Below are 22875 nucleotides of genomic sequence, written 5' to 3'. Positions count from 1 at the left end.
AGACGAGAATAGAAAATATAATCTATGTCCCTGACCCCATTTAGCATAATTGGGTCTCGACCCTATGAGTTAAATGGATATCTCTGGATTCAACTATGATCATAGATAAAAAGATGTATGTCTTATACAAATTTAATGAAAAGAGAGTTCCATAATCACCTTTGTATTCCTCAGTGGCACTAAGTCTTTTGATGAGTTTTCCAATCGGACCAAACTGCATATTTCTTATAACATTTCTCACATTTCTATTTCTTCTCCACACATTTTGTTTCAAAACACTTCTTAATTCCGGTAAGATTGCCGAGAGCTCATGTTGGGTTGTGAGGAACGCACGTCGGTTCGAGACAGACGTAGACCCTTTTCTTGACTTCGACGTCGATTCTTTGTCGGGGTTTCCATGGAAGGTTGTGGCCTCTCCTACGCAATTGAAGGTTTTGATCCCTTTGAAACCCCTTGTTGCAAAGCTCACACACAAACCTATTTGTAGTCATTAGGGTTGTGGGTAATAATGCAACAATTTCAGCATTTGGATCCGGAAAAAAAAAACGAGGGATCGATGAACGAACGACTTCTTATTCTCATATCATGTTAAACTATCATTGATTAAAACGAGAGATCGATAAACAGATTTACCTAGATTACCGGGACGATTACACTTCTTCGTAACACTTTGTCGGAAGTGATCAAGAAGGTGATGCTGATTGTTTTGTTCAAGTTCTTGATGATCCACACGGTTGGGGGAAGATAGATTGCCATGCTCTTCAGCTAGGATCCCATAGAGAAGAACAAGCAAACAAGAAGAGAGAAAAATTACTGTGACACGAATACTCTTAACTTTTTAAAAAATTCAAAAACATCATCACGTCTAAAAAATACGTATAAACTTTCAAAAATCACATTAAAAAAATTTGATCTCGATGAAGGTTTAAATTTCTTCCACTTATTTATTGAGCTAATCTCGTATGGTTTGAATTGGGTCGATCAAATTTCGTAAATTATCATTTTTTTAATCTATACGGGACCACGACACACTACACATTATTAGTAGTCACAAGCTAAAAGGGGAAACAACAATAAACAAAGGTATTAGTATAAACTAAAAAGAAAAAACAGAAAATAAGACAAAAAATTGGAACATAATTAATTAATTAATTAATTAGAAAGCTTAGTAATAAACGGAAATTATCGATATATTTAATGATGACAAACGCAATTGTCCAACAAATTTATTTATCAAAGAATAAAATAAAATATTAATTAATTAATTAATTATTATTATTAATATACCCTTAATTAATGCTTTAATTAATTAAATTCCCACTTGCCAGTGGACATGAGCTAAGGAATATGTTGGATAAAATCAATAAAAAGGACAAAGGTGTTCCTTTCCCCAACTTGTATTTTATTAATATTAAAATTCAAATAAAAAGAATTATGCTTTAATTATTTTAACATATTATAATATCGAGTGTGAACTTTATCTGTAACATCTAGTCCTCGAACTTTCAAAAATATCTCATAGATCCCTAAACTTTTATGTATTTAATATATTTTCAAACAGAGAGTATAATAATTATATTATTTATGGATTTTGTGAAATTAGTCTAAAATAATGAGTTAATTTAATTTGGAATAATAAATGGGCTCATTTCACATCTTGGTGGGCTTTAAGAGGAAAAAGTTGGGCTCTCGGCCCATAGTATATTTAAATTATTTATTTATCTGTTTTAAATTTTATTTAATCACTGAAATAGTAAACCAAACAATTATTTTTTAAAAAATTATAAAAAATTAATTAGTGTTTATTTTAATTCAGGTTTTAACCGTTTTATTTTATTTTATTTTAGAATCTATATTTTAATTAATTAATTTTTTAATGAAACATGAGATCCAATTAATTAAAAAATAAAAAATAAAACACAAGATGGCCACAAGAGTGGGAGAGGTGGAATTAATAAAATTATAAGAAATTGCTAAAGTGGGAAAAAAGTAGTTTTGTTGGAGTTTGATGCAAAAGAAAAAGGCTCTAACTTTATCCAACTTTGAGTGTCGTGATGTCTTCCACCAACTTAATTTTATATATACTCGGGTCCGTTAATTTCTATATTTAACAGTCGGTCGGTTAACAGCTGTGTAAGATCCCACATCGGTTAGAGAAGGAAATAAAATATTCTTTATAAAGGTGTGAAAATTTCATCAAAATAGAACAATATCTACTAACAGTGAGCTTGAACCAAGGTGATTCCCGTGAGCTAAACAAGATTGGAGATTGAGCTTACAATCCCGGTCCCTATCCCAATTACCAACTTCGCTCGAATGCCACTCAAATCTTAAAATAAAGATGACTTCCTGTCTCCGCCACTCTATAGACATCTCTGGTAATGATTTTAAATTTTTTATTTTTAGTTGCCATAAAAAATAAAAAATAAAAAATGAAATATAAGTTTTAATTAATATTATTGTTGTTCCAAAATTATGAGTTGGTGAAAATCGTTTGTACGGACACAAAGTGTGGAATGTTTTAATTCAGTTGCAATTTTATTGTCTGTTTGTTACATAAAGATAAAATATATTTAATTATTTTTTTTTAAAAAAAAAAGTTCTGTGGTTGTAGTTAAATGTCATTTCAGCAGACAGTCTGTCTTTTATTATTAATTAAATAATTCATGAAATTATTGAAAGTTGAACCTCTCTTTAAATTACAATAATTTAAATCTATTTACTCTCTCAATTTATAAAATTACTTTTCAATTTTTCAAAATTAAATTTAATTTTAATTTTATAAGAAATATATCCTTTATTATTATTATTTACTATATTCACGAGCAATTTCATTAATATTTTTTAGTATTCAAATATCAAAATTAAACTTATAATTTAACTAAAATATATGACCATTTTACCCTTTACATTAAAAAAAAATATTAATTCAAGATGGTTGGATCAATGATCTGAGCAACCTGAATAAAATTTACAATCAAATGCAACTCAACCCTGGACTCGGTTATGAAGCTGTTTTTTTAAATTATTTTTTTTAAAAAATTACTTATTCATAATCCATTTTACATTATTAACTAAAATCTCGAAAAGTTTTAATATCATTAACATCGGTTATAAACGTTAAATGTTCTTTTTGGGTTGGCCAGATTGAACCTAAAAACTGAACCAAATTTAGATTTTTCAAAATTCAACCCAACCTTACTAAGTAGTTTTAGATTGGTTGGATTATCGAGTCATATGAATACGGTTAGTTAACAATAAATTTGATAGTACATGTCAATTAGAGTCGGGGAAGGTTTTGGGTAAATAATTTGGGTAAATAATTTGGGTAAATTTAGGGGGGGCTATTGTCAATATTTTATGTTGCTAAAATAAGGGTAATAATAAGAGTTCCAAAGCAATCTCCTTGATTCAAGGATGCGTATTGCCTAATAATATATAACATTAAAGCATACAAAAGTTGCTTTGGTTTCTTAATTTCATCAAAATTTATAAGCACAAAACCCTAATCTCCAAATCCTAAAATCTCTAAAATCCTAAATAGATTTCGTTCTTCTTTTCTACAACAAAATTATGCACAAATTAATTCCATTTTTTTTTTATTTTTTAAATACTATTTTTACTATTTATTTAAATAAATAAACTAATCAAATTTTAAATATTTAATACACCAAATCTCCAACTTATTATTCCTTTTAATAAATTAATTTCCTAAGATCTAATCCATTTCTCTCCAACCTCTCAAATATATATTTTAAATCTTCCAAATCCTTATCCATTCATCAAACCCTAAGCTTTTATATATATATATATATATATATATATAAAGTTCAAGCTTTTTTGGGAAATGTTTTTTTTTTTTGTTTAACTAAGATGGATAAAAAAAAACACGAAAAATTACTCAATACGTGACCATCTCTTATATATGTGAGATCCCGCGTTAGTTGGAGAAGAGAATGTAACAGCGTAAGTCCACCCTTATGGTTTTCCCTCAAGGTTTTAAAACATCTCTGTTAGGAAGAGGTTTCCGCGTCTTTATAATGAATGCTTCGTTTTCCTCTTCAACCGATGTGGGATCTCACAAAAAACCTCTCCCTAGTAGACTCGTTTTAAAACCGTGAGGTTGACTTGGGCTGTTGTCAAGAATTTATGTACAACCATATATAGGAATAACATGTCGAGAATATAGTAAAAGCTTGAAACATACCCGTCATTGTTATTTTCGTACCGTATGAGGTTGGCCCGTTTAAACGTATTTTATGTCTTTATAATAAGAGTAATGAAGCATTAAAAATGGGTGTGTTTGGATGTTCATCTAGAAGGGGAAATCATATACATTTGCATTACAATTAAGAAACAAGATTTGGGGAATTAAGAGAGAGAGAGAGAGAGAGAGAGAGAGACAGCAAACCCTAGAATTAGTGGGCAATGTGTAGCTTAATTAATTAATTAATTAATTATAATTAATTAATTAATTAATTATAATTAATTAATTAATTAATGTAAGAATCAAAATTGGGTCTTTTTAGGCCTAAATTTGGTAGTGTTTGTAGTACAATAACACGTGCATTACTTTGAGTCCACAAAAAAAAAAAATATAAGTAAAATAATAATAATAATAATAATTAATTTTTAATTAAAAGTTAATTGAAAGAGATTATTACCTAATGGAACAACAAAGGGGGACCATGAAACTATAATTGAGAAGTTTCCCATAGCCTTTATATGCTTTTGAGGTCACTACTCACATCCCAAACCCTACAAAAGGAGAGAGAACCCAAACCTAACTATGCCGACACTTGTCCCAAAGTTACTGCCTCCGATATCCACCATCGATCCCTCCAATTTTTCTAATATGACTGACACAGTCTGTATAATCGTCACTTTCACGCTACTGTAAAAATAATTTTCTGGGTAATAATAAGATTATCGTGCTTAATTTACGATGAATCTAAACTCGAGGGATAATGGTTCGTCGAAAACTAGCAAATATTTTAAGAGAAAATAGGTTAAATCAAAACAGTAAAAACGTAAAATATATATTTACCGGGACTAAATTGAAAATTTTTAAATTATAGGGACTAAATTGAAAAAGATAAATTTTTGAAAGTAAAAGTAAAGTGTAATAATTGGGTAAATAAAAGAGGACAAAAGTTGGAATTTGTTTAGAATAAATGCAAATAGTCAAATAATGATAATTATTAGGGTTATTTTAATTAATTTAATTATCTTTTAAGTACCATGTTGTGAAAATAATTTAATTAAAAAAATACAATAAAAATTCTCTTATTACACCTTTTAAAAAATTAAAATAGTACAACCAACGGTATCTCGAATAAAATCTTTAATATAAAAAAGAATCAAAACTAAAATAAATAAATAATAAATTAAAATACTATTTTTGTTCGTTTTCTTGTATTTTAGTAAATTTTGGTTATTTACTTCTAATAAATTTTAAAAGTTACCCAAAACCCTAAATTTATTATTATTTTTTAAAAAAATTTTGGGTACAAATTAATTTTAAAGCGACTGAAAATACAGAGACTAAATTTAAATAATTGAAAGTATAAAAATTAAAATAAAATGAAATTCAAAATACACTATTAAAATAAGTTTTTAGTATAACGGGTATCTATATAACACAAAAATGAAGTAAAGTTAAAGTTAAATTATACGGAATTGCCCTAAATTTTAGGGTAAATTTCGATAACGTTCCTAACTTTCATCTCAAAAGATATCGTTAAAATCATTTACATAATCAAATATTATGTCAATTTACGTGAATATGATATAAATGGTACCATGTATTCTCTCGTAGTTTTACAGTGTAACAACTCAAATCTACTGCTAGCAGATATTGTCTTCTTTGAGCTTTCTACTCAAGTTTTGAAACGTGTATGTTAGGGAGAGGTTTCCACACTCTTATAAAAGAATGTTTTGTTTCCCTCTCCAACCGATGTGAGATCTCACAATCCATCTCCCTTCGAGACCCAGCGTCTTTGCTAGTACTTGTACTTCTCTCCAATCAATGTGGGATCTTACCCATGCGTTTGGGGTCCAGCGTCCTCGTTGGCACGATGTAAATTTCGGTTTAGGGTTTAAACCGGTTCTCTCTCTCTCTCTTACCCATATCTTTGTCCAAAAAAATAAAAAAGTTTTAACCTAAAAAGAGCATTTGGATAGATCACATGATGAATATATATAGTAAGTGGGAGCTAGAAGTTGAGCACTTGAAGGGAGCAACGTGTCTCCGTTTTAGAGGATACAAAAAGCCTCTTTCTTTTCCCCTTTCTCTTCCTTTCCCTTTCCTTTTTAGATGGATGACAACACACCCATGCCAGAGAGACTAGTAGAATTCAAGTACGATTTCACCACCGGTGGCGGCGGCGGAGTTGGTGGTAGTACCGGTGGGTCGAGCGAGGAAGCTGGTAGCGGCATAGGCGGGTTCGTAAAAGAGCAAGATCGACTACTTCCAATAGCAAACGTAGGGAGAATCATGAAGCAAATTCTTCCTCCAAATGCCAAAATCTCCAAAGAAGCCAAAGAAACTATGCAAGAATGCGTGTCTGAGTTCATCAGCTTCGTCACGGGCGAGGCGTCCGATAAGTGCCATAAGGAGAAGAGGAAGACCGTCAATGGCGATGATATTTGCTGTGCCTTGGCTACGCTTGGGTTCGACGATTATGCCGAGCCTTTGAGGAGGTATTTGATTAGGTATAGAGAAATTGAAGGGGAAAGAGCTCAACAAAATAAGGGTTGTTGCAATAACAATACTCATGATGCATGAAACAACATAATTTTAAGGATTTGGAGCTAAAAAAAACACAACTTTCCTCTTTTAATCTCACTTTTTTCAATTGGGTTATGGTTTTTATTTGTTCTTAACTTTCCAACAATTTAGGGTTTGGTTTGAGATGTATAATTTGGTTTGTTCATGTTCTTAACTTCAAGATCTTAATTTGATTCTGAGTTTCCGTATTACATTTCGCGTATATTTAAAAAGCATGTTAACAAATGATATCAAAATCAAGTTCGATTACACAAAGATCGCATTTAAAACTGTAAAATCAGGTCTTTTAACTGTTCTAAAATCACTCCCGTACATGTCTCTATAACATGTGAGATTTGACGTTTAGGGTTCGAGGAGATTTGGATTTTAGTTAGCTCATCACGTTTGTTTCTTCGTAGTTTGATTGCAAATACAATAGATTTGGATGAGATTTGAAGATCTTTATTCTCGAACTTTATAAGATTCTATTTCTGATTAATTAAATCTTCATAAGTTCTTATTTTTTTCTGATGGGACGTGTTATGAGATCGGGAACTGATTGAAAGTTTGAAATTATAAGGACAAAACTAAAGCGATTTTGTTTTAACCCTATCACCCGAGTATAATCTAGAATGAGTCACTAATTTGAATATACCCTAATTCGTTAATGCGCGTATATCTTTGACCTAAAAATTAGTGGTTCGAATCATCATTGGTCTATGTTGATGAGCTCCGAGACAAATGGATCATGTGAATAGTTGAATTCTTCTGCTTAGTTTTCCTCTGTTGTGGTCGTAGTTTAGATGATGATCAAGTTTAATTTTTAAATGAAGCTGATATTTTTTTCAGTTTGTCAAGATTTGGTTGGTTTACGAAAGCATGTACGTGCAAGAAAATTATAGGTAGAATTAGTAACTCTCAGCTAAATTTTTTAAAAATCAAACGGTTATCAAACAGAGTCTTAGTTTTTAGATCCCGAGCAACATTATTTCTAGTATGCACGGTGGAAGAATGGTTGAATCGAAACATACGAAGTTAAACCCTAAATTAGCTTAAATTTTAGGGTTTTCCCATAATTTACTAATCGAGCTAAACATATAACATTTACCTTTCTTGACCCTCACGTGACTCGATAAACGCCCCGCACGTGTCACTGTCTATCTCGAGTGTCATTTTCTCGTTGCTAAATTATTAAAATTCATTAGGGCACGCGACATTAAAGCCAAATAATTAAAAAAAAACTAATTAAACTAATTAATCCTAGTTAATCTAATATTAAATAATTACAATTTAAACATCACAATCCCAAATCCAACAAGAGAGACAATAAATAAGACATAAAAGGATAGAAACCTTATTTAACACAAATAGAAAAAAGAAAAATAAATAAATATATATATTTAAAAAGAAAAAAGATTTAATTTATATTTTATTAGAGAAATTATGAGAAAGCATGTGCTGCTTTTGAGTTCTCCATGTGACACCTAGCACCTTGGCCTTGCTGCTTTTAGACTAATGAGTGATGGGCTGACATAATGAACCATATTGTTTGTTTGCTGTCTCCATTTTATTCTTAAATTAATGTTTTTTTTTTTCGAGCTAGCTTGACCGTAATTGATATATATTTATTTTCATTTCATTTTGTTTAATCCGACATATAGTTCATAGTGCTCGTTCTATAGATACACGAACAATCTAAGAATGAAATTTAAGACTTGTTGAAGCTGAAAAACTACACCTTGACCCAGTTGCAAATCTCGAACGTGTTGACTGAAGTCAACCCTTTAAAGCTCATACGTCATTCCTACTTTGAGCATACGCTCTCTAGGGATGTAGAAGATCTCTTCATTTTGTCTCAAATTTCTCCTTAATGCATTGTACGCATAATTGATCAAAACCCGTTTAGCTAACCCTGACCCATTACTTGCCACCACCTCGTTTTGTCCGATCAAGTGAACAATTCCATCTCTCCAAGCTCTATCCACCACCTCTATCCCTCCATATACTCTGCTCGCTCTATCGTTATCTTCGTCTTGTAACATCCATGACTCTTCTTCTATAAACATCTTTAATTTCTCCACTAGTACTCTCTCGAATGACTCTTGTTCGTGGATGATATCTTTGTACCCATATCGAACCACGCATCGAAACACGTTGAGGTCATCAGGCTCGACTCGTCTAAACAGGAACCGCTCTTCCATTAGGACTTTGCTTATTGGGAGGGATTTGAAGGACACGAAAACGAGGACCCTTTGGAGAGTGGGAATGTTGGCTATATAATGCTTGAAGATTGGGGGTATGCCTTGGACAAGCTCGGAGTAGAATAAGGCAAGGCCAGGGACACGATTGAGAGTTGTGAGAGATGGCATGTCCTTGAGCTTTTGAGGAGAAATCTTGTGCTCGAGCTCGTAGTAGTATTTTCTCCTATGGACGTCATACCAAATGTACATTATTATCATGAGAAACCCCGCAAAAGCTAAAGGAAGATAGCCCCCTCGATTGAACTTGTAAAGGACTGAACTTAGGTAGAAAAGCTCCAATAAACCAATGGTGAAAACATAGGATAGTATGACGAGTATGTGAGATTTCCATATCATGATCATGATGAGCACCAAGAAACTTGAAGTAAGTGTCATTACGAACACCACTGCAATGCCTGTGTGAAAACAAAGTTTTTAAACTCGGAATACTATTAGATTTAGAAGCTTTCAAAACCGAGTAGAAAATCTATAACAACCCGAGCTCACCGCTAACAGATATTGTTGTTATTGAACTTTCCCTCCCAGGTTTCCCCTCAAGGTTTCCACACCCTTATAAAAAGAAATGTTTCGTTCCCTTTCCAACCGATGTGGGATCTCGCAATTCAACCCGTTCAATTGTGTGATCCCACACCGATTGGAGAGGGGAACGAGTGCCACCGAGGATGTTGGGACTCGATGGGGTGGATTGTGAGATCCCACATCAGTTGGAAAGGGGAACAAAGTATTCTTTATAACAGGGTGGAAACCTCTCCCTCGCAAACGCGTTTTAAAACCTTGAGTGGAAGCTCAGAAGGAAAAGCCAGAGGACAATATTTGCTAGCGGTGAGCTTGAGCTGTTGCAAAGACATTTGCTCGATTCCATCTACTATCATTTCTTCCCTAATTTATATCGATACGAAAAAAAAAACGAAAGATTCAAGGGAACATTACCGTAAGCATTTCCGATTCTAGTTGTATCTTTGAACCCTAGAGTGACTCCAAGACAAGCCACCATAAGAAGGTAGTTAACTTCAGGGATGTAAACTTGACCCTCGTACTTGGAAGAAGTATGAATAACTTTAACTCTAGGGAAGCAGCCATAGGAGAGGGACTGTTGGATGATGGAGAAGGTACCAGAGATCATCGCTTGGCTAGCGACGATGGAGGCGAGCACGGCCACCACAAACATAGGCCAATAGAGAGCACCTACAAGGTAATTACTAGCCGATTATGACAAGAGTTTTAAGTAGAAACAATAGCAACTTATTAACTTAAACTTCCGAGTACCTGGAATGGATCTAAAGAAGGTGTCGGAGACAAGATGAGCATTCTCACGAAGAAAGGAGGCTTGACCAACGTAGGCAGAGACAAGGGTAGGGTAAGCCACGCAACACATGCTTAGTCTTATAGACATCACACTAAAGTGCCCTAAGTCAGCAAACAAAGCCTCAGTCCCTGTTTCCACAACATCAAAGAATTAACCTTAAAAAACACAAAATTTAACATAGGATGGGAGGGAGTCCCGCATCGGCTAATTAATGGAATGATCATGAGATTACCGGTGATGGAAAGAACGGCACCACCGAGAGAGATCCAAGCGTCCCTTTTGTTTCGTTTGAAGTAGTAAAAAATGTATAGAGGATTAACAGCTTTGATGACAGAAGGGTCAAATTTCAAGAAATTGTAGAAGCCAATGCCACCAATAAGTACAAACCAAGTGCAAATAATGGGAGCAAAGGAGTACCCAACTTTATGGGTACCAAATCTTTGCACCATGAACAAGCAAACCAAGATCGCTGCTGATATCCACACTATTTTCTCTGTCAAAATTAATAAAATTAATTAAAATTTTAAAATAAATAAATAAAATATTATGCGAAAAGAAGTACCTTGTGTCATAGTCGGGGTAGCATTCTTGATTCCTCCCACGGCCGACAAAACTGTCACAAAATTTAATTTTTTTAAAATTAATTTTTTTATAAATAAAATTTAAAAGTCAAAAACTCTTTTTTCCATACAAATTGGCCATAAAATTCCAATTTATTTTCAAGCCTCCCCAAGTACTAACCTCCATATCTTAGACCTATTTAATTATATAAATATAAAAAAAATATATATATATATTAACATTTAAGGTATGAAAGTAAATAAATATATATTAAAATTTTACAATTATTAAAAATTTAAATTTAAATAAATAACCCGAACAATCTGTTACCTACCCAACTCAAAATATTATAGTTGGATTGAGTTTATTATTTAATAAAAGTTATTTCATGTACTATCGTTTACTCAGGTGTACTCAGGTGTGCTTAGGTGTTACCGTTTAATTAATTAATTTTTTTTAAATGTTATTTATATATTTATGTAAGTAGAAACTAACTACTTAATAAGGTTCGTTTTGTATTAATTACCAATAAATAAGTGGACCCACCATTCAACATGCAACATATTGTAAGGAAAGAGGAGTGGTTACCGGAGATGGAAGGAGTGAGGACGCTGTCGCCGATGACCATGGAAGTGCCGAGCATGGTGGCGAAGAGCAAGAAAACCTTGGCGGCGCGGTTGTTCTCGAGCTTGGACTTCAGGCAAGACGCCATTTTGAGGCGGTTGGTCGGTAACTCCACCTGAAAATTCGATACCTCTTGATCTTCCGCTTGCTCGCTTGGTACTAGCCCGATCTTCGCGTATCGGCATAGTAAAGAGTATAATGCAAACGTCCCACCTTAATTATAATTCAATACCGCTAATTTAGAAAATGATCCTGAATTTACTGTTAATTTAAGAAATGATCATAAATTTATATTTAAATAATTTAAAGAAGTTTAAAATAAAATTACGAGAGCTTATGTTTAATTAAATTATATTTACCTTCGCCGTTATCGTTGGCCTGTAAGACTAGGAAGACGTACTTAACCAAAGGGATTAAGGTGAGCGTGTAGAGAATCAAAGATAGCACACCCAAAACGTCGTCGTTATGCTTGATTCCCTCACTGAACGTGCTGGCATATACGTACAACGGCGACGTTCCGATATCTCCGTACACAATCCCCACGCTCTGAAACGCCAGTTGCAGTATCACTCCCCAGCTCGCCGCCGCCTTCCCCTCCGCCTTGACAGAGCGGGATTCGAAGTCCAACGAATCGTGTCGTCGGAGGTTCGTTTCAGTTAGGTTAGGCCTTGACTCGCCGGAGCTCTGTTGGAGATCGGGACAGTGATCGTTCTCAGCCGTCCGATCGACTTCCATTGTTTTATCTATGATGAGAGAGAAATGGTGTTTTTGGGGAATTTTGGAGTTGGAAATGGGTATTTATATAGAATTTTGGGTGAGTGGGTCCCACTCTATGGCACTTTTTTTTTTTTTTTTTTTTTTTAATAATAATAATAAATAATAAATTCTTATACTAAATTTAAATAAATAAATGTTCATTAATTGAAACTAGAAAAAAAAACATCATTAATTTCCCTCTTATTTTTACTAAATTTATAATTAAAAATGGTTAAAAATTAAAAGAAATTATGTTCCACTATACTTACAAAAATGCTAGTTTTTTTTTTTTAATTAGGAAATTTATTTAATTATTTGAATTTAACTTTAAAAAAGTTACATGCCACGTAAGACTCTTGAATTTGTTATTAGAGGTTAAATTCTTTTTTTTTTTTGTGGTAAATTTTGAAAAAAAAAAACATTTATTATCATAATTTTCTAAAAAAAGTACTTAAATTATTATTAATTTTTTTTTTGGGAAAAAGTGGAAAATTCAAGGAAGGTCCTTTAAATTTTGGTATTTGCATTTTGATCCTCAAAATTTCAAAGGAGAGAAGCTTCTTTCCTTGACTCTCCATGCGTAGACGACTACAATAATTCCACCATGCAGTGGAGAAGTCATAAATGAATGCCCAATGGAATTGTGCCACGTCACCCCTACGATCCCCAATTTATAACGTGCAAATAGTGGATGGCTCTGTTCCCACACGGTGAATAAGATATTTTTGTTCCTTTTTATTTAAATCAGAATTAAATTAAAAAATAAATTTAATTATAAATATATTTACTAATTTATAATTTTTTTTAATTAAATTCCTAAAAAACCCATTATTTAGAATTTTAATTCTATTGTTTCACTTAAAATAGTTTATTTCTCCAACTTATTATTTAAAAATTCATTTTAAAGTTTGGATTGTAGTTTGAGCACAATTTCACTTTCTCGAACCAAGTGAACGACACCATTTTGCTTTATCAAACCCTTTCAATCTCTCCACCGTAGCTCTTCTCAAACGACTCTCGCTCATTGTGACCGTCTGTGTATCTATATTGTATGATGCATCGAAAGATATTAAGCTCTTTTGTCTCAACCCTATAAAAGAGAAACCGCTCGTCTAACAAGACCTTACTTATAGGCAATGACTTGATCAAGACAAAGACAATGACATGATGAAGGGCTGACACGTTTGCCATGTAAATTAAAAGATTTATCAAACTAATATTATAAATTAAACCCTAATTTCAAATTATTACATATTTAGTCCTTAGATTCTTACCATTATATATAAGTTGGTCCCCACATTTTTAAAATAATAAAATACTATTTTTTTTTATTAAAAAAAAAAACCAATAATATCTATTACTTTTTTTAGATAATAAAATAAGTAAATTATAGTAAAAAATAGTGATGAAGAGCAAAGATAAAATAATTACCAAATAGACCCGAAACTTTTCTAAATATTAAAATGGGCATAATTGCATACCTTGAGCCTTCCTAACGCCTCCAACAGGTGACAAAACTGCAATAATTATAAACACAAGGACTTAACTGCAAAGTCAAAACAAAGAGAGCAAAATGAAATGCAACTCTTCCATATTTACATTAATTGTAATTTTTAAAAAATTAATTTTTGCTGCAAAATAATTCCAAAGGAGAAATTGACTCTCTACCAACTCCCTGCAAAACGACAAAATGGATTCCTAACTATGAACAAAAATTCATGAGGATTTTAAATTATCTTTGCAAATTACACCCTCTAATTTGCAAAGTTTGCAAATTTACCCCTCTAGTTTTAAAAATTATTTTTTTAATAAATATTGAAAAACAAATTACAACTTTGTAATATTACATACTTACCCCTTTGTAGAGAGTAATTTTGCAATTTTTTATATTTATTTATATTTAAAGTGTATTTGTCTAATGGGACTTCCCAATTGTTTGGGGAAAAAACAAAAGTATTTAATAAATATGATATTAATTGGTCAAAAGGGGTTCTTTTGAAATATGTTGGGACTTGGGAATCAATAACTTTTCAGTTTTAAAAAGATCTCATTTATTGTTCTTTTTAAATAATTTTTTTTAAATATATTTTCTCCATTTCATAAAACATTAAAACTAAATTGAAAAATATTGGAACTAACTCGAGTATTTTATCATAATAATATTACATTATAATTATTATTATTTATAAGTAATAATTATTTTTATTTTAAATACTCGAAGTCCAAAAAGAAAATAAAAAATCGTACCATCGCCATTGTCGTTCCTGCAAGACGATGAAGACGTACATAATGTTAAAGATATTTAGTACTAAATTATAATTTTGTAAGGTAAATATCTGTCATATTACCGTAGGTATCTTTCCATTTATTACTATTTCCATATTCTTGTAATTTATTTGATTATAAATAGAGAACTTTCACACATCATTTAGGTGGGGTGGATTAAGCAAACATTCTAATCTGCAATGAAAATAAAAAATAAAAAATCGTACCATTGCCATTGTCGTTAGCCTACCAAACGGATCAAAAGTGCTCGGAAAAACATACAACGGCGACGCTCCTATATCTCCGTGCACTATTCCGATGCTCTGAAAGGCCAGTTGCAGAGACACCCACCAGCCTGCAGCCGCCACGGAGGCAGCGGCGGTCGTCGAGGTTGTTTGACTCAATGTCTAATGAATCGAAACGGCGTAGTTTCGGCAATGAGAGTATTTTGGACTGTTGTTGAGGTCGTCTATTTCTACTTTTCCAGTAATTTTTTTTAGAGAGGGAGAGAGGTGATGATTTATTAATGGAAGTGAAGTGTGTGATATTATTTATAGAGAGAAGAAAAAATATATTGGATGACATCCTTATTATTATTATTACTATTATTATTATTTTGAATTCATGACTTTTGGTGGATTAGTGGTTGATTATGGCTTTTAATTATATGGAGTGTATGCTCTTGAATATGCCATTTTAGCTTAATTTAGTGCACATAAAAAGGATGATTTAAATAATGGTTCTACGAACGAATTTTCTTTACTATAGATATTGATCATCGAGATAAATCTGTTTCTATTTACTTCCTTCAAATGAAATCATATTGAATTTTAGCATTTTTGATCTACATATTTATATAAGAGGTAGTAGTCACGAGAGTTTATTAAATTTGTCAAAAATTTGGACAAAAAGTCCGTATCTGAAAAAGAATAAGCAAAATATTCATTTATCATTTCCATAAGAAAATTGTCCCAACTTCAATAAGGAAATTTTTGTCACAATAATTTCTTTCTTCATCCTCCACTAATCAAAAATATTGAATTCCTTTTTCAACAAAAAGAAAAAAGAAAAAAAAGAAAAAAAAAGAAAAAAAAGAAAGATGAGACAGAGAATGTGAATTCATTTATCTTAGCCATTTCTAACACAAACAAGCAATGTTGAATCAATTTCTAAACAATCAATAAATGTGCTTTTGTAGTAACCAAATTGAACAATTTGAAGAAATTGTATGCAAGGAAAACAAGAAACCATCTTTCTAGACCCTTTTGATTGCCATTATTTCCTCTTTGATTGCGTAAACATAGAAAAAAACCAGCAAAAGCTTCTAAGTTTTGCATAATAACTAGCTTTGCCTCTTTTCTAGCTTTGGCTGATTGAACTTTATTTCTTCTGGGATAGGTGAAAATGTATGGTTTGTTTGGGAAGGAACGATCCTCAAAATCTAAACTCTATTTATTTAGGCATATTCATTAATATTCCAATCATCTCAAAATCCCAACAAACCATACAAATATAAACTGTATTTATTTAGGCATAATCACTAATATTCATAGTTTTTTCCTAAACCATCAAATTCAACATATTACACGTATTATAACTATATAGGGAGGAACATTTTAATTACGTAATCAAAAAATGTCTTGAATCATTCAAAATCAATTTAATTTTTTATCTTACATCTTGAAAGTGGTTTTAATCATTTCAAAATTGCTCCGACTCAAAGAAAGCACTTTTAGGCTAAATTTGGTGCATGAACTTTGGTAAAGTGGGGATTGCAATCTAACAAAATAGCAGGCTGATATCAAGGGATTGCACAAACAAAGCACATCTGAGAAAAAGAGAACACAATAAGATGATACCATGGTTGACATTGTCCTAAGATTTGGTATGATTTCTGACCTTTTCTAATATGGGAGTCTCAAGAATTTCCCTTGCCGAAGGACTTCGTGCCGGTTCGGGATCCACCATAGCCTGTTAGAGTTATCAATCAATCAATCAAAGAAACAAGTAGCTAAGAAATGGGAAGGTCCTGAACATCTCTAATAAAGTTTCAAGATAATGAAGTAAATAGTGAACATTTCCTCATCGTCATACAAAGGCAATCTAGAATCCATGCTTTTATCAGAGGTAAGATTCTTCTATAATTTCTCTTCCAAATGGGATATGGGATATCAAATAGTTTTTCTCTGTATTAAGTTGGACTTCATTCACTGAAAGGCTATTTGAGAATTTAATTTATTAAGTTTACCGCTCAAAGACTTGAAGAGAAACAGAATAATACATCTTCTGCATTTTTGTTTGATGAATTATGCCGGACTGATAAATTCAGGTTTCTCAAACAATATAAGCAATTTGATCAAACTACACAAATGTAGAACAGACAGCTAAAAGACCATCTAAAATTAGTTCATTTTGATAAGATATGCCTGACTTTATTTATCTAATGATCCCATCTTTCAAAAATAACCCCAACAGAGCATTAAATATTCAGACGGTTCAAACAAACAAACAAAATCAAATGTTCCTTTTGGAAAACGCAGATTGTTATTTGCAGAACGAGGAATCTGACAAAACAAGAAAACATTTGTTCATCTAAATACATGCATCATAGGTTAACAGGATTCGGAGATATCTTCGTATGAAAAAAAATAACTGCAGCTTCCTTTTATCTTTTGGAAGGTAGGAATGCAACTTCGTTCAATTTTATTTTGGTGGCAGGAGTTTTGACCCTCTTACAATGATAGACGTTTTTAATGGAAAGTAAAATTTGGGGGAACAGATGCAAACATTGATAAATACAGTGACCAGATTCCACTACAAGGTTCATCATCCTAGGAGGGTGAGTCGAGGCCTATCAGGCCAAAACGCAAAGTCGGTAGATATGAAGAGAGCAAAATATAACAAACGAATCCCATTGAAAAAAGAAATTCGATTACACCCTAGCCTGGGGCCCATTCCTAAAGCCATGAGAATTGGCCGAAAAAAATGTTATCCTAGGCTATAGCGAGGAGTAAGGAAAGGGCTTCAAAGACAACAAAGCCCTTCTTGCATGGGCTTGGACTTGCTTTGATGATGGTTTAGCATATCCTGAGAGAGGTCTTTCGAAAGTATAGAAGCAACAGCTAAATCTAATAATCCAGCATCAAATAGGAAGAAGATTTAGAAAGACTTTTTCCATGAGTTCGGAGGAAAGAGCAAAATTTGATTCCTCAGTGGATGATTCGACATCTGATTTTTCAGTTCAATTAATCAGTACCTTGATTAAGTTTTGAAATTGCAATGAATGACCAGGAAGGAGTGGCAATTTTGAAACTGCAATGAATGACCATATCATATCTTTCACTCATAATTTCTCGAGGCATATAGTGTGCATCACCCTCCTCAATCGGTAGGCTTTTTTCAGAAGGGTAGCACACCCAAAATCAAGTTTATAAACACCATTTTTTACAATATATACTGTCAGGTTTCACATCTAAATGAGCTACTCTTTTCTCGTGCACAAATAGTAATGCCTTTGCAATTTGTTTGTAGTTTCATTTTCAGCAGCAAAGCCGTGAAGTTTCAGAAGTTACCAGTTCTAGAACTTGAAAATTGAAAGGAAAAAGCTTATGTATTAAATATAAAGGCAACATGAGGATTGGAATGGATAAAGATAAAACATTAACACATATTTACAACAAAATTCTGGATCATTATTTTTCAGAAGTGGCATTTCCTGTTGAAAGCAATGGATTGAATGAAGTGCAGAAATAACTAATTTACTCTTCCAGGCAACAAATAAAAATTAAGCTTACTTAAATGCGTTAACAAAAGCAATATTTTTGGCAATGAAGTTTTACAAAAAGAAAATGCAATGTTTAAAAATTCAAGATGGAACTAAAACTCACCTGATACAGAGGCTCTCAGTGCATTTACCTCAGAGAATGGGTGAGAATACCTGCCAATGGATAGACTATAATCACAGAGCTCCATTTGAATGTAGAGTTGCTCGTTTTCAAACCATGAAGAGCAGTATCCATGTCTAGATATCTAGAACTCCATTTAAACATCAAAAATGATATGGTCAATTACAGTGCAGCCTACAATCTCACCAGATATCATTTTCCTCCATGCATACCAATCTCAATACTAACGAGCAAAGTAATTTCTGGAAGAATTCTATTACTAGCAATCATGCTACATTATTCAGGCTATTCAAGTTCCTGTCACAGGAGATGACTACCGTTTCTCAACTAATGAACAAATTAAGCCATGGTAATAATAACAACAAATAATCAACTACTCTCTACATCCATCAACAGAAGCTAAAATTAACTAATTCGTTAGCGAAAGTGATAGAAAACTCAGTATAAATAAAGATAATCGCTAAAAAGAATTCAATGATTAGTAAACACAGGCTATACTACTTCGAACAGGAAATAACGTCCATCTCATAACACGTCGAGAAAGATTACAGAAAACAATCAAATACTCTCCCCGATTCATCAACAGCAGATCAAACGAACTCATAAATGGTAAAGAGGAACAAAAAATCGATACAGAACTCACCAGATGGAATCTCTACCCTCAGAGTTAGGAGATGATGAGGGGAGAGCTTCGGAAGCGTTGATTCCCGCCGGTGCTTCAGATTAAGCAAGTCCTGGAAGCAAGCAGCGGTAGAAGAGGGTTGTGCCCAATTTAATATATATATATTTGGAGTCGTTTGTAAAATAATTCATATTGCGCGGGGAGAGTAGTGATTGTGTGTAGCCGAGACTATGACAAATTCGTTGAGAATGGGAATAGACCCCACTGATTGGATGGTGATACTTCAGATCTACGGTTTGGATTGGTCGATATCGGATGGGCTTGATTTGCGTGGCTTGTAAGCTTGAGCATGGATGATAATTAATTTGGGTTAAGAAGAAAAGAAGTTAATTTTCAATACTTATTTATTGATTATTGATAATTAATTATTTATTTATCGAAATATATCATAATTTTAAGCATAATTAATTGACTTAAAAGTTAAAATTATAATTAACAATAATGAACTACAATTTTTTGAATTATTTTTTTACTGTAATTGTATTTTATTTAAAATAATTTATAAGATTTCATAATTATATTTATTGGAGTTAATTTTTGAAATATAAATTTATTGAGAACCATGGCAAAATAAATAAATAAAATAAAATAATTAAAGTAAATTAGTAAAAATTGAATTAAAATTTAAAATTAGTAATTTAACTTAATAAAAATAAATAATTGAATAATGTAATTAAATATATGAAATTTTAATGTGTATGTTAAACAAAATTTTCTAACTAATAGCAATAATAGATTCATGAATATAGAAATTAAAAAATTAATATATCTATTAAATATAAATTAATTTTTGTTTAAATTGTTAAATACTAAATTAACCCAAACTATTAAACTTTAAATTTAATTAAATTAGAGGGAATTTTTTTCCAAAATTACCCTTCTATTGTTAGTCTTAAATCCCAAGCCGACAGGATGACTTTCTAACTCGCTTCGCTGGAGAACAAAGCTAATTACGTCATTTACAGCTACGTGTCGCTCACTCGCCGAATAGGGGCGGAATCAGCAGGTGTCTCAAAAGACGAAAGTACCCCCAAGCACCCTCTAGAGCTACTTTACGATTCGAAGTCAAATTCGTAACTTCACACAATCCCCAATCCTTCGAAGCTCGAATTTGTTCTGCGTTTTCTTCTAAATCATGTCTTAAGATTCCTCCATCTTCGTTTTCATCTGAACCTCAATTTCTCCGATTTTCCGTTCCCCCGTCTCTAATGGAGACCCTCTCAGCCTTCCCGTCACCTCCATGGCCGAATCCTGAACCCAACCCTCCGCCGGCCGTTGCTGACTCCGAACGCTTTGATTCCGATTCAGTTTCATCGGAGCCGCCCCAGTTGCCGCAGACGGTGGAGACGACCGTTTCGTCCACGGCGGTTGAACCGGCTGCTTCGCAGCCTTCTCTGCTACATCTCTCCTTCAATCAGGACCATGGCTGCTTCGCTGTGGGGACTGACCGGGGGTTTCGGATCTACAATTGCGATCCATTCCGTGAGATTTTCCGGAGGGATTTTGACCGTGGGGGTGGTATTGGCGTCGTTGAGATGCTTTTTCGGTGTAATATTTTGGCTCTTGTTGGTGGTGGGCCTGACCCTCAGTATCCATGTAATAAGGTCATGATTTGGGATGACCATCAGAGCCGGTGTATTGGTGAGCTTTCGTTTAGGTCTGCTGTTCGCGGTGTTCGTCTACAGAGAGACCGGATTATTGTTATTTTGGAGCAGAAGGTTTTTGTGTACAATTTTGCGGACTTGAAGTTGCTTCATCAGATCGAAACTATTGCAAACCCTAAGGGTCTTTGTGCTGTTTCCCAGTTGAGTACTTCGCTTGTGCTAGTCTGCCCCGGACTGCAGAAGGGGCAGGTTAGAGTTGAGCATTATGCCTCTCGACGGACAAAGTTTATTATGGCTCACGACTCGAGGATTGCTTGCTTCGCGCTTACGACCAACGGCCAATTGCTTGCTACAGCGAGCACCAAGGGAACTTTGGTTCGGATATTCAACACAGTTGATGGAAATTTGCTTCAAGAGGTGCGTTAATGTTCTTGGAAACGAAGTTTCTTCTGGGATTGTTCTGAATTGTTAGAATTTCAGTGTAATGAGGATGTTGAACTCTAGTTTTGTTGTTGAAAACGAAGCTGTAATCTTGTTCGTTAGTCGTTTATGAAGTACTTAACATGACAACGAATTTACTTTGTATTATCTGGATGTGATGCATAGGTAAGGAGAGGTGCAGATAGAGCAGAGATATACAGTTTGGCTTTCTCATCGACTGCCCAATGGCTGGCAGTGTCCAGTGACAAGGGTACTGTCCATGTATTCAGCCTTAAAGTCAATTCTGGATCTCTTGGGAATGATATGTCTCATCAAAACGATTCCTCTCTTTCTGTGGCACCATCTGGCTCCTCCTTTTCCTTCATCAAAGGTAGTAGAAACATTTTTAATCGCTTCGAATTGCCTTTTAATCGATAAGTATAACAGCTAGGGAGATTTACTTGCACCCTCTAAAAGAGAACGCTTAAGACTAGAAGATAACAGAATTAAGTGTTGGACTGACACTGTCCGCCATATTTTTCTTTCAATGATTGCTAGAAGAATAAGAACAGCCAGCAATACCCCATGAAAGCAAAGAGATTGGAGATTAGCCTTATTATGTTGTAGCATATTAATGGCAAGTAACGTCCAATGTCCTATTTAAACCTCTGGATATAATGATCTCTCTTGCACCTGTAGGTGTCTTGCCAAAGTATTTCAAGTCAGAGTGGTCTGTGGCTCAGTTTCGCTTGCATGAAGGCTCTCAGTATGTTGTTGCTTTTGGTCATCAGAAGAATACAGTCGTAATCCTTGGAATGGATGGAAGGTAATAGGTCTTTGTAGCCCTTTTCTCATTATTTCTCTTGCACTTGACCATTATTACGGGATTATTACGCAGAATAGAAATTAAGATGGGGGTTGCTTGGGAAACCTAACTACAAATTCGACGTTATCATATAAAAATATAGTTATGTGAACGTTTTTGTTTTCGCAAATAGACAATTCCTTTTCTGTTTTAACTCGAACCATTTGTTATTTGCTTCATTATATTTTCAGCATTACCCTAAATTGTGAAAGCTTCCATTCAATCTGGTATTCTTAGCGACTCCCCTTCAGATCTTCTTTTCTTCCACTGCCCAAACTTATAGAATCCATTTTCTTTTACACCATGCATTTCTATGTTCTGTTTGGTTGTTTGTTTAACTGCCGCTTTGAATATTTAGAATCTTGATGTGCCATTTTTAATTGTATGCAGCTTCTACCGATGCCAATTTGATTCAGTGAACGGAGGTGAGATGACACAGCTTGAATATCACAACTTTCTAATGCCAGAGGAAGCCTTCTAGCCCAATATTCTCTTTACTTCGGCTATGTCGTATGTATGCATTTTCCTGCTTCCTCCTAAGCATGTTGTAAATAGATCGATGCACATGTATAGATTGGCCTATGTCTGTCTTAGGGGAAAGGGAAGAAAAGAAAAAAAATGCTACTATTGCCACTAATGTTCATATTTAATTTTACTTGTCTTATTTGCTATACATAAAAAAAAGGGGGGGGGGGGGGGGGTGGAAATGAAGAGAAGAAAACATGGCTCATGAGATTTCTTGAGATAACTTTGTTGTAATATAATGGGGATTTGAATGACAACGTAATGTACCATTCAGTGTCTTTGAGGTACAAAGACATGTCAACAAGTTGGATAAGACAAGGCTTGCAATTGAA

At 33.4% G+C, this 22875-nt stretch overlaps 3 protein-coding genes and 1 long non-coding RNA gene across 4 annotated transcripts; 2 read left to right on the top strand and 2 right to left on the bottom strand.

Annotated features, from left to right (window-relative positions):
* The first annotated feature begins 6243 nt into the window (after positions 1–6243).
* LOC111807591 (nuclear transcription factor Y subunit B-1) lies at positions 6244–6981 on the top strand. Its single transcript, XM_023693377.2, has one exon. The coding sequence runs from the start codon at positions 6317–6319 to the stop codon at positions 6785–6787; it is 471 nt and encodes a 156-aa protein (XP_023549145.1). The 5' UTR covers positions 6244–6316; the 3' UTR covers positions 6788–6981.
* Positions 6982–8180: 1199 nt separating this feature from the next.
* LOC111806480 (potassium transporter 5) lies at positions 8181–12312 on the bottom strand. The gene is made up of 7 exons (XM_023691819.2): positions 11881–12312; positions 11486–11734; positions 10899–10949; positions 10569–10829; positions 10297–10464; positions 9961–10215; positions 8181–9425 (listed from the first exon to the last, which is right to left on the bottom strand). Exons 1-7 carry the CDS (start codon positions 12254–12256, stop codon positions 8554–8556), a joined length of 2232 nt encoding a protein of 743 aa, XP_023547587.2. The 5' UTR covers positions 12257–12312; the 3' UTR covers positions 8181–8553.
* Positions 12313–16322: 4010 nt separating this feature from the next.
* LOC111806556 (uncharacterized) lies at positions 16323–19211 on the bottom strand. Its single transcript, XR_002816823.2, has 3 exons — positions 19091–19211; positions 18430–18571; positions 16323–16513 (listed from the first exon to the last, which is right to left on the bottom strand). It is a non-coding gene; the product is annotated as an uncharacterized LOC111806556 (long non-coding RNA).
* A 1014-nt stretch (positions 19212–20225) lies between these two features.
* Positions 20226–22707, top strand: LOC111807441 (autophagy-related protein 18a). Its single transcript, XM_023693174.2, has 4 exons — positions 20226–21150; positions 21340–21544; positions 21853–21979; positions 22409–22707. The coding sequence occupies exons 1-4, from the start codon at positions 20338–20340 to the stop codon at positions 22497–22499; spliced, it is 1236 nt and encodes a 411-aa protein (XP_023548942.2). The 5' UTR covers positions 20226–20337; the 3' UTR covers positions 22500–22707.
* Positions 22708–22875: the final 168 nt, after the last annotated feature.

The sequence above is a fragment of the Cucurbita pepo genome, chromosome 12, assembly GCF_057944985.1.
Source record: "Cucurbita pepo subsp. pepo isolate OVF chromosome 12, ASM5794498v1, whole genome shotgun sequence".
Lineage (NCBI taxonomy): Eukaryota > Viridiplantae > Streptophyta > Magnoliopsida > Cucurbitales > Cucurbitaceae > Cucurbita > Cucurbita pepo.
This window is presented reverse-complemented; position numbering and strand designations above follow the sequence as displayed.

Bases quoted from the DNA above. Each gene is read 5' to 3' on its own strand.
- LOC111807591 (XM_023693377.2), top strand. From the start codon at position 6,317: ATGGATGACAACACACCCATGCCAGAGAGACTAGTAGAATTCAAGTAC.
- LOC111806480 (XM_023691819.2), bottom strand. From the start codon at position 12,256: ATGGAAGTCGATCGGACGGCTGAGAACGATCACTGTCCCGATCTCCAA. The intron at 11,735-11,880 runs GTAAATATAATT...ATTATAATTAAG, and splicing joins GGCCAACGATAACGGCGAAG to GTGGGACGTTTGCATTATAC. The intron at 10,216-10,296 runs GTACTCGGAAGT...ATTACCTTGTAG, and splicing joins CTTCTTTAGATCCATTCCAG to GTGCTCTCTATTGGCCTATG.
- LOC111807441 (XM_023693174.2), top strand. From the start codon at position 20,338: ATGGAGACCCTCTCAGCCTTCCCGTCACCTCCATGGCCGAATCCTGAA. The intron at 21,545-21,852 runs GTAGTAGAAACA...TTGCACCTGTAG, and splicing joins CTCCTTTTCCTTCATCAAAG to GTGTCTTGCCAAAGTATTTC. The intron at 21,980-22,408 runs GTAATAGGTCTT...AATTGTATGCAG, and splicing joins ATCCTTGGAATGGATGGAAG to CTTCTACCGATGCCAATTTG.